The sequence below is a fragment of the Carassius carassius genome, chromosome 9, assembly GCF_963082965.1.
Source record: "Carassius carassius chromosome 9, fCarCar2.1, whole genome shotgun sequence".
NCBI classification, from domain to species: domain Eukaryota; kingdom Metazoa; phylum Chordata; class Actinopteri; order Cypriniformes; family Cyprinidae; genus Carassius; species Carassius carassius.
Window position 1 is genome coordinate 31,267,273 of NC_081763.1, and position 11,854 is coordinate 31,279,126.

Sequence of the window (11,854 nt, forward strand, 5' to 3'; positions counted from 1 at the left end):
CCACTCAAGCACTGACCAATCAGAGGCATTAAAGTCACAATCCGCTCAAGAGCGCTGAAAACACAAACAAACAGTTTTCATTGAACCAGGCTCAATTTCTTTATTCTGCAAGCTCACAAATAATTTATGAAAGTCAATTTCTGCCGCTGAATAACTGAACTGCCACTGAAGTAGCAATTGCGAGTTTATATCTGCAGATTCAGATTTTTTTTTTTCGCTATTCTGAATTTTTCTTGCAATTGCAAGTTTATATCTTGCAATTCTGACATCTTAAGTCCAATTCTGAGGTAAAAAAATACTAACTTTTTTTTTTTTTTCTCAGAATCTCACAATTGTGATTTTTTTTTTGTTCTGTGGCGGAACCAGGCTTCCATAATGAATTCATAACTAAAAATGTGTAAATGCAATGTAAATAAGAGATCACTGTAAATTAGATTTTTAAATTTAGCAAAATCAAGTGGAAAAGAATATATATGTATATATATATATATATATATATATATATATATATTTTTTTTTTTTTTTTTTTTTTTTTTTTTTAATAGATATATTGCCCAGCCCTACTAGATACAAACTCTTTAAACACATCGAGATGTATATTTGTCTAATTGGACAGTCATTTCCTGGAATGTGAGCCTTTCATCATTTCTCTTGACTTTGAGATGAGTCTTTTTTTGCATGAAAATCCTGAAAGGCATTAGCATGTTATAGCTTAATGACCTCTCCTCTTTTTTTGCTAGAAAAATAACAATATTTTTGCCTTAAGATGTCTCTGAACCTGACACTGGATCTCTCGTTGAGGCACTTTCCAACAAACCGATCACTGCCTTCAGCTCAGCTCAGTCGGGAAGGACTTTTCCCAAGCTCGTCTGACTTAGTAGCCAGCATTATATTGGTATGGCATCACTCATGCTGGCGTTCAGGAGGATATGCAAACTGGTTTGCCGTTCTTGTCGTACTGGTACACCAACATCTTGATGCAGTGTGAGTTGGCTGGTGAGATCCAAGGGCTGCTGGTGATGGAGAAATTGTGACTGGTGTAAAATGGTGGTGGCTGCTTCCTGCATCGGAAAAGGGCCTTTAGCACCATGCCAGCCATCCTGCGGAAACGCTTACTGATGAAGCAGTACAGGAAGAAGTTGACACCTGTGTTGAGCAGCGCGAGCATGTTCGCCACATCTGTGACCAAATGCAGCAGCCTTGCTGGTCCAGGCATTGCCGGTTGGGCTGTGTAAAGGTGGTAAAGGATCATTAGGGTGCGTGGTGCCCAAAGCACAGCGAACACTGAGGTGATGGCCAGCAGGATGGCCGTGGTTTTTCCGGTGGAGTAGCCACGCAGACGGAAGCAGCTACGGCGGCAACGGAGTTTGCGTACAATGATGGCATTGAGTGAGAAGAACACGGAGCAGGGGAGCAGGTAAACCGTTGCACAGTGGACCCAAACCAACACATGCTGGCCTGCACTGCTGCTGCGGCCACTGGCACTTGTTCCCGGCAGGCCGTGCCACAGCTCCGGCCACCAGTAATACGGGATGCTGGTGATCAGGCAGCCAACGTACACCGCCAAGATCACTTTGCGAGTTCGGGCCGGGTAGGAGACGGTGTGGTAGCGCAGCGGATGGCACACAGCGATGTAACGGTCCACAGTCAGGGGAACCGTGATCCAGATGGAGGTGTGGATGGAGGAGAACTCCAGCACCTGCACCGCTTTGTTGAGCGAGTGGGGCAGAGGCACTCCGAGAATAAAGTCCTCCAACAAGAAGTCCACGAACACGATCAACAACAGGACAAGGATGTCGGCTACAGCCAGGGCCAGTAGGTAGTTATAGGAGGATTTCTGTCGGCGCAGCACCAGCTGAGAAAGGATGATCACAGTGAGGATGTTTGCTGTGGAACGTGAGAAGAAATTGAGAGAGCAGAAAAAGAAAGAAAGAAAAAAAAGAGAGAGAGGGGAAGAGGGAGGAAGTGTTGAAGTCAATTTTGCCAGATAAATGGCACATACAGGTGATAAAATGCATCTTTATTAAACTTATGGGTGTAGAGAATGAGTCATACAATATTGCACGGGAATTTCAGTGCCACAAATAGTTACAATATTTAGAGAAGGCAAAATCAAAAGCTGCTCCACATTTCCTACTGCAAAATCATACATTCATGCATGCACACACACGTTAACGTGCATTTACAACATTAACATGCATGCAAAAACATGCATTCATTTTCATGCACATGCTTTTGCATGCAGTCACACTTACTCATGCAGTCACATTTTCATGCACATATGAATGCTCACATGCATGCATTTCACATGCAAACACTCAAATAACCATCCATATACAGTCACCATTTCACATGCACACATTCACACACATGCAAGCATATTTGAAAGCATGTGCATTTAGACAAATTCACGTGTGTATTCACATGCAAAAACGCAAATACACATACAGTCAAATTAATAAGTTCACACATATGCACTGCAATTTAGATACATTTACACACATGCATTCACATACATGTTCAGATGCATACATAAACATTAACATGCATACACTCACTAACACACCCATGCAATCAAATTCGCATGCATGCACATACAGCCACATGCAAAAGTTCACACACAATTCAGAAGCATTTGCATGCATGCATTCATATGTGTTAATATGTGTACATTAACATTCAGGTGCATGCATCCACACATACACACTCAAATTCACACACATGCACGTTCACACTTTGACACACAAGCACACTCAAGTTAACACATATTCAAATGCATGAGAGAACTTGACCTTCTGAGACTTTGTCATTCAAGTCGTCCCTCTTCTTCCTGCCTGTCTGTTTTCCTCCACAGCTCTCACCTCTGTCTCACTGTGACCTTCAGTAAAAACTGAACAAGCAGCAGCAACGTGTGCACTTCATCCAATCGCTGGTGCTTATGCAGTGCTCTACGTCCATGTCACAATGACCCAGAAAAAAGACCCAAGGATACGCAGAGACCCTCTAGCATCCACCCTTTCCTCTTCTAGACCTTTTCCCTACCTTGCTTTCATCCAAACCAGTTTTGTTTGTGGGTCATGCACAGCCAGCATGAGATGTACGGGCAGAAGAAATGACCAGCAATTGTCATGACCTCTCACTGTGATAAAAAGAGCGTGCACACAAAAGCATTGCCTTCATTTAAGCCAAATCATTTCACACAGAGGTAGGGGACGCATGGAGGATAAAGGCCTCATAAAAAAAGAAATATTCTGCGATATGTTAACCTAAAAAAGTAATTCACCAAAAGTTGCAGCAAATTTCCTACCGTGGCCTAGCTGTATCCGATGGGCTGCTGCATGGAATGATATACTGGTTGAAAACTTCAAAGTGCTTTGCACCCATGGTGTGTCTCTGCCTGTCTGACAGTCATTCGTGCAGCTAATAAAGATGGAATTGGATTACATATGCCAGTCAGGAGTCTGGAGAGTCACACTTCACAGTTCCAGAACATCAGCTGATTACAAATGACAAAGACTCCAGCTTCAAACTCACACATACACATTTGCATAAACACGGGCAATCTCAAGCACACCAGCATCCTCTTAAAGATGTATACACAAATGGAGAGACAGACAGAGATAGGTTTGATTGATTCATTTGCATCACATTTGAATAAAAGTTGTAAGTTTTACATATTTAGAACACACACACACACACACACACACACAGATATTACAAATGCAAACTAAGACGTCTATCTTTTGGTTGAACTCACAAACATTTTAGTGCACAGGGGTTAGTCTTTCATAGCTTAGGAGACTTAAAGGAGTTTTTATTTTTAAGTATGTAGTTACAGAAATAGTGTGCACAACATGAACATTTTCTGTGTGCATGAAATAACCAAATGACCTACTACATGTAATGTGCTAATCTGACTTTCCATGCCCCATGTAAGAACTGATAACAGCTGTGAATCTGAAGATTTCTCTTGTTTTTGCTGCATTATTTAATACCACTGCTAAATGTGGTTGATTAAACGTGAAATTCAAGACACAAGTGTCTTTCTTCCGTGGAGGTTATGTAAAGTAATATCGATACAGATTAAATATTTTTTATTAAAAATACTTTTTTAATTTTATTTTATTAATGTGATTTTTGCATGGGTAGAGTGGGGAATAGGTCCCCGCTTAGTTTTCCCATTACGTGTATTCTAACTAGGTGGTTGGGAATTTTCTTTCTTTTCTTTTTTTTCTTTTTTTTGGACATTATATTTAAATATTACTTCAAGTTAGCATCAGGTAGCTAGTTAGCTAGCTAATTATCATGAGTTAACAATATATATTCTAAAATCTATACATAGATAATCTGCATCCTCCACTCCTTGTGGCAAACTCAGGAGAAGCGTCATTATTTTGTGTTTTAACTAAATTAAAAATAAACTCTTCTCACCTGTTGTGTTTAAAGGCAGGTTAGTTGACACATGCATGTGTTTTCAGCCATGTTTTTTGATCGGCAAACAACCTTGAATTGGCCATTTTAGGAATGAGATGAGCCTTCAACTGTCTGGCTTCGATAACATTTCTAACCACATTACATTTCCCATCCTACTGGTAGAAAGACAGAAGTAGCAGAAGTGAACGGCACTTGGTCAGAAAAACGGTTTCATGAGGATTCAATCACCTGCAATGAAGTGTGTGCCCTAGTATCGCCGCAGGAAGGCAAGACGAATGCATATACAGGTTCAGAATGATTATCTTTTTAGGTTATTACTCTTAATTTTGTACTTTTTTTGTACATGTTTGTCGATATTATATTTTGATTTCTGTAATTTGATTTTCTATCTGTAATTTGATTTTCTATCTGTTAACAGTCTATAAATTCAGTTCTACAGAACCTTGACCTAGATTGAGCTATAAAATGAATTTGAACCAGTCAAACCATTTGTTTGTGAGAGAATTTAAAGAGATGTGTTTGAGGTCATTTTAAGATCTTTGACTTTTAATCTCAAACTTCGGCATCTTAGCAAATCTGAACACAATTGAGAGAGCTCTTCTGAAATTCGTGTGAGATACCTGGGCTCTTTTTAGCAAGAGAAAATCCTTAGATTCAGGAGACAAATGTCTTCTTTTGATGTCATTGCTTTCTTAAAGAAACAACTAAGATCTCATTTTAGATTTGTCTTTCCTACAGGCTGCACAAAACAAGCTGTCCAGTGTCAAACTCAATGATTTTTTGTTCTGGATCACAAACAGGACAATGAAGGTTATTTTTGTGTCTAAATTCAGTGACAACAGCCTGAACTCTATTACAGCTGAATTGAATTATTTGATTTTTTTCTTCACATTACTATCGATTGTTTCTTGCCATAGTAATGATATATTTTTTAATGAAATTCAATAGCTCATTTCACTCTCATTTGCATCAAATTATGTAGTTTTTAAAATTTAGTTTCCAGCGTTGGGAAGATTTACAAATTGTAGTTACTGATTCCAAATTACATGACACTAATTGTAGTTATTTTCATAATCTATTACATTACACAGGTAATAGTTTTGGTTTCAGAAGTTTGTTTTTTATAGTCTCAAAGCCCATTCACACCAAGCATGATGACTACATTTATATTACATTTAGCAGATGCTTTAAGCGGCTTACAGTGCATTCAGACTATAATTTTTTTACCAGTATGTGTGTTCTCCGGGAATTGAACCCACAACCTTTTGCGCTGCTACATAATGCTCTATCACTGAGCCACAGGAACTTATGCCTATAAAGATATAGTTCTAAAAATCGTTCTCAGTATAAAGAATAGTGGAGTCCACACTACAGTACAACTATAACGATAAAGGCTCAGAGAAACGATATCGTTGAAATCATTTTCAGAACAATTCTTTCCAGCTGATAAATGACAAAAACACAGCCAATCAGAATCCATCCTGCTATAACGAGCTTGAGAATTTAAAGGGGCAGACGCACGGGTGCTTAGAATAAACATATTATATAGTTTTCTTTATTGTTATCGTTCTTGGTGTGAATGGGGCTTAATAATTGTAATGTTGAGTGTTCGTTTAATTGTGAACATTTGTTTTGTTTTGAGTCTTAAAGTTATTGGTCGTCACTTTGAGAATGAGTTCTACACACTAACAAATTGTGTGTCTGATCTCAGCTGTGTGGATCAATTTTAAGTCTCGCAGACATCTTATCTAAGTGTGTTCATGTGAATCAGAGTGTCACTAAGACTGCGGTCCAACATAAAATCCAGATTCACCAAATCCAGCTCTCAGCTCCTTTTATTTTTCTTTCCTTATCCTCTTTATTCTTCTTTTTCATCTCCACTGTCCATTCAGCTTTTGTTTGTGGATTTCGCTTTTGCTGGATTAATCTCTCCGGATGCCCCGCAGAGAACGCACTTTATTTAGACAAACAAAAGGAATCCTTTACGACCTGGAGGTTGTACATTTCCTGACATTTCCATTTAGCTGTGGTCAACACCGTAAGCATATTGATTTCACTTGACTCTTTGTACAGGATTCTGAGGCCCAGAACATTGTAATGGCTCAGTTTGCTGTTAATCCACATGCTTGTCTGTGTCAGACAAGAATACTAGAGTATTGCTTAAAGTATATACTGCATTCTGCATACTATTTTTCATAAAGTAGTATATACATTATTTAGTAGCCATTTGAAACAGTTGTATACTACATTGTTGCCACATGGCCTTACTGTTTTGGAAGTTTTTAAACATTTTCTACATTTTTTATCAGTCAACCTCACCAATGATGGTTGGTAAATTTTCTCAAGTCACCATTGGCAGCAAATAGCTTTTCAGATGTGTGTGTGTGTGTGTGTGTGTGTGTGGAAAAAGCCCCCAATAAACTCACAGTGTCTCTCCTAGAGTTTGCGAAGAGATCTTAGCAGTTTCTCAAAACCTGACAAGATACTGCAGTGAAGCCTGCAAAAAGTTTTCCTCTGAGTTCATAAACTCTCACCCTAAAAGTTTTGCCTGACTTGCTGATCGTCCTGACACAAACACTTTCCTCTCCGAGAAGCTGAGCTCTCAGAGCGCCCTGGATCATTTACCTAAATTGAAAATCATTTGCTCTACCTCTTAACTGGGATATAACACCACCAGGGTAATGTAGAGCCGGTGAGAGGATCGTTATGCGGATCTGTGACCTTCCTGCAAACGTGATGTTATAGTCAGCTTCTGGATGAAAACCCTTCATCTTCAACAGAACCAAAACACATAAATCAAACAGTCCTTCAAAGTCGAGACTTCAGTGCGAAAAGGCAATGAAATAAGACCAACCTCTTCCAATTAGTGACCTTAATGAGCCTCGACCTCTAGCGATCAATCGAACAGGCATGAGCTCATCAGACCGCACTGGTTTATGTGGGTTCTACTATTATTTTCTTTTTTAGTCTTTGAATTTCATTTTAACAAGTTGCCATGCACTTCACAGCTGTGAAGTTGAACATGAAATGTCACAGTAATATATTAAAATGAATGTGTTTAATATATGTTATTCAAGGTTTTTTTTTTGTTTGTTTTTTGGTATGTTTCAATATCTGGCCTTTATTTTCCTTTTTTTTTTTTACTTGTTGGTAAAGTAGGTCAAGCAACCTGCCCCTGTTGGCATGTGTCTAATTAAATAGCTTCTAAATGACAGCTGAACATTGTTGAACAATTTTTGACATAAAAGCCTATTTACTGTATTTTGCTGTTCCAACTCTGCACAAGTAATTGCATTTTATTATTTGCATTTAGCATTTTATTTGTTTTGTTTCACAACAGACCTACTGCTGTACTTCTACTGTTAAACCACATCAATATATATATATATATATATATATATATATATATATATATATATATGTATGTGTGTGTGTATATGTATATATGTGTGCATAGAGTTATCCATCAACTGCTAAAAAAACGATCACTCTTCATCTCTTTCATCTTTAATCACACCTGTTTTTAGTCAGCCTCTCTCTCTTTTTTTATTCTCTTTCCATCCGTTATCTATGCTTTTCTCACTTTCTGTGTACAATGCCTTTAAGAGGTTTTACTTCTTCGCCTCCTATCTGTTTCTGTTTGTTTTATCTCCTCCATCTACTCAAATCACTGCCAGGTGTGATGACTTTCACACAGTGTTGAATAAAGACTCAAATCTCATCTCATCTCATCACGTCCCTATTTGTCCCACCAACCCGTGTCGGAGTCGACATTCAAGCTGCTATTTAGCAATCAAGTAAGAGGAAGACTGCCTGACTTCTAAAGCAAATGAAAATATTTGTGTAAACTGCTCAGGCTGAGTGCTTTGCTCAAGGGCACGGTGATTTATCTCAATCTGACTACGAATCATTCCACTAAAACTGTGCCACATGGCGTCCGACCTGAAAGAGAAGCTTCGATTAAAACGTTCAGCACACCTGCAAATAATACCATTAGTCATAAATGAGCAATCAACCTCCAATTGTGCAGGGACAAAATTTAATTTTAGTGTCCAGGAGGATGAATATTAAGCTTGAGGCCAATTAATATGAAGACTACTCAAGACGTCTAATGCATCATCGGTCTTGCTCTCCAGGTCACTCCAGTTAGAGCCGAATCTAATTTGTGCATCTGTGGAATAACAGGAAATTTTCTTGCTGATATTTAATGTGAGACACTGAATGTCACCGATGACCTTTGGAAACAGTGTTTTTCCTCAGTTCTGATGCCAATATGGTTGTATCTCACAAGGTTACAAACCATTTGGTCAAGGATGCTACTATATAATCAAGATTAAGTGGGAGCAAAAACAAAGTGCGATAATAAATACACAGACAAAGTCATGCAATAAACCGTATTGTATCTAGTTAATCAATATTTTAAGAATCTGCTTGAAAACCTGTGCTGATTGGCCACAGATGTACATTTTTGGAACCATGCATTCATCTTATATGTACTTCAAAAATGCACAGATAAAAAACATGCATTGTGCACTAAATAATCATAAGTTTAAGAATCTCGATGAAAAACCTCTATTACAGATACAAATGTGAATTTTTAGGGCGATGCACTTCTCTCACCCCTTTGCTCTTCACACATTCATAGGCAAAATTATGCATTAAAAAACATCCATTGTGCACTAAATAGTCCAGATAACGTTGGACCAAAGAAAAAAAATATTATAGTGAAAAACTTGCATTGATGGACCACAAATGTGAATTCTGGTGACAATGCATTTGCCTCAGCCATGTGCACTCCATTGTGCACTAAATAATACAACTTTTAAGAATCTGCATGAATAATCTGCACTGATCAACCACAAATGTGAATTTTGGGGACAATGCACTCCTCTCACCCCTATGCACTTCATATATGCACAGACAAATTCATGTATAAAAACATGGTTTATGCACAAAAAAATCAAGATTTTAAGATTCTATGTGAAAAACCTGTATTGACAGGTACGAATGTGAACATTAGGGACAAAGCACTCCTCTCACCCTTATGCACTTCATGAATACACAAAGTCATGCATGAACACATGCATTGTCAAACTATTAATACAGAAAATCTTTCTTGCATATTTCTTACCAGGCAGGCCGAGGCACAGCAAGGAACTGTAGTAGATGATGGGAAACTGTCCGAGAGGGCAACCGCGACTCCACGAACTGGAGTTGGTGGACAGCACGGTGAAGATGTGACTGTGCTCCATGGCCTCTGCTCTCCTTCAAGATCCAGAGAGCAGACAAACCACAGCCAAACCGCTGGACATTCAGAGGAATAACCAGCTGACACGTGTGGGAGCCGAGGATGACTGCACGGCAGAGAGACACAGACGATGAAAGGCGATGAAGCCAGCGATGTGGTGGAGAGAGGCAGGATGTGAGGAAGAGTGTGTATGGGAGAAATGGAGAGAGAGAGAGAAAGAGAGAGAGAGAGAGAGAGAGAGAGACAGAGAGAGGGAGAGAGAGAGGTGTGTGTGTTTGGGGGGTTGACATGAACACAAAAGGGGTGAAAATAAGTGACTGTGGGGAGGGGGGCGTGAAGGAAGGAAATATTGGGAGAGCGAGAGGCGTTAAGTGAGGACGAGACGATTGGTGTTGACACCGCTGAGAGGTAATTTCTGAGCTGACACACCATGCATCTGAAAGGCGACCCACAAATAAATAAGAGCTCTAGCATGACTCGACTAGTTCACACCAGTTACACATACAGTAAGTCCACACCGCACATGGGGGGACATGGTTGCTAGCTACTTAGCATTTTTTGAATTTTGTCATTATGTTGGGAAAAATTGCAAGTAGCAGAAGCTCATAAAATACATTTTAATAGGCTTAATAAAGCATGAAAATGAATAAAGGAAAATCTATTTTGTAAAAAAAATGTAGCCAACTAATGTTTTTCATATTCTTTGCTTTCTATCCTATGTATACAGTATATAATATATATATATATATATATATATATATATATATATATATATATATATATATATATATATATATATATATAGAAGCTCCGCAGTGCAACAGAATGATAACGACAGAACAGAAAACAAATAATAACACAATAAAAAAATACAAAAAATACAAATAAGTAGGTAAGAAATGACAATATACAAATTGACAATTGTATGGCAGGTATATTACAAAAAGCAGTTATGTATGTACAGGTATATTATGTGCAAAATTTAAGTGTACACTAAGTATGTGTGTTAGATAAATAAGTGTATGTGTATATAAATATAAATAGTGTAGTGTGTTCCACAGTTATTATCAACTGTTCATAAGATGGATTGCCTGAGGGAAGAAACTGTTCCTGTGTCTGGTCGTTCTGGTGCTCAGTGCTCTGTAGCGTCGACCAGATGGCAACAGTTCAAAGAGGGAGTGTGCTGGATGTGAGGGGTCCAGAGTGATTTTGCCAGCCCTTTTGCTCACTCTGGTTAAGTACAGTTCTTGAAGGGAGGGTTGTACCGATGATTTGCTCAGCAGTCCGGACTACCCTCTGTAGTCTTCTGAGGTCAGATTTAGAAGCTGAGCTGAACCAGACAGTTACTGAAGTGCAGAGGATGGATTCAATGAGGGTGGAGTAGAACTGTTTCAGCAGCTCCTGTGGCAGGTTAAACTTCCTCAGCTGGCGAAGGAAGTACAACCTCTGCTGGGCCTTTTTCACAATGTCAATGTGTCAATGTGAGGAACCTTAATGACTCCACTGCAGTCACAGTGCTGTTCATGATGGTGAGTGGGGGGAGTGCAGGGGGGTTTCTCCTGAAGTCCACGATCATCTCCACTGTTTTGAGCGTGTTAAGCTCCAGCTTGTTGAGAGTGCACCAGACAGCCAGCTCTTTAACCTCCTGTCTGTAAGCATATTTATATATACAATGACAATACAGTTATCTGTAATCAGTATCATCGAGTCAACAAGTAGAATTGGGAAATTATTAATTATTATTATTATTATTATTTTCAAAAGTTTGTGATGCCAAACATTAATTTAAATAATTATTAATAATACAAGATATCTAGTAAAGTAAATTAATTATTTAATTATTTTATTAAAAAAAAAATTATATAACTGTTAAAATGTATTATATGAGAATCTGTTATTTTCACTGTTCATTTTATCGTCAGTCATTTTTATGTCATTTAATGTTATGTTTTAATGATACAGTTCACATTTGCTGCTACAGTAAAGCGGTACAGAAATCAAAATCACAATAATGTCCCGATGCCACTTTTCAAGACTGATTAACATGGCACAAAATCGGCATAAATCGAGCACAAACGAAAGAAACCGATTTGGTGCGATTTAGATTAGGTGGGGTGGAGAGTGATGTCACTGCCCCAAATTATATTTGTTATTTCTAAAGGAGGGGATATA

The 11,854-nt window shown here is 38.5% G+C and overlaps 1 protein-coding gene across 1 annotated transcript; it reads right to left on the reverse strand.

The window, feature by feature from the left end:
• Positions 1-559: 559 nt before the first annotated feature.
• Positions 560-9,770, reverse strand: LOC132148681 (probable G-protein coupled receptor 139). Its single transcript, XM_059557381.1, has 2 exons — positions 9,566-9,770; positions 560-1,887 (listed from the first exon to the last, which is right to left on the reverse strand). The coding sequence occupies exons 1-2, from the start codon at positions 9,684-9,686 to the stop codon at positions 920-922; spliced, it is 1,089 nt and encodes a 362-aa protein (XP_059413364.1). The 5' UTR covers positions 9,687-9,770; the 3' UTR covers positions 560-919.
• Positions 9,771-11,854: the final 2,084 nt, after the last annotated feature.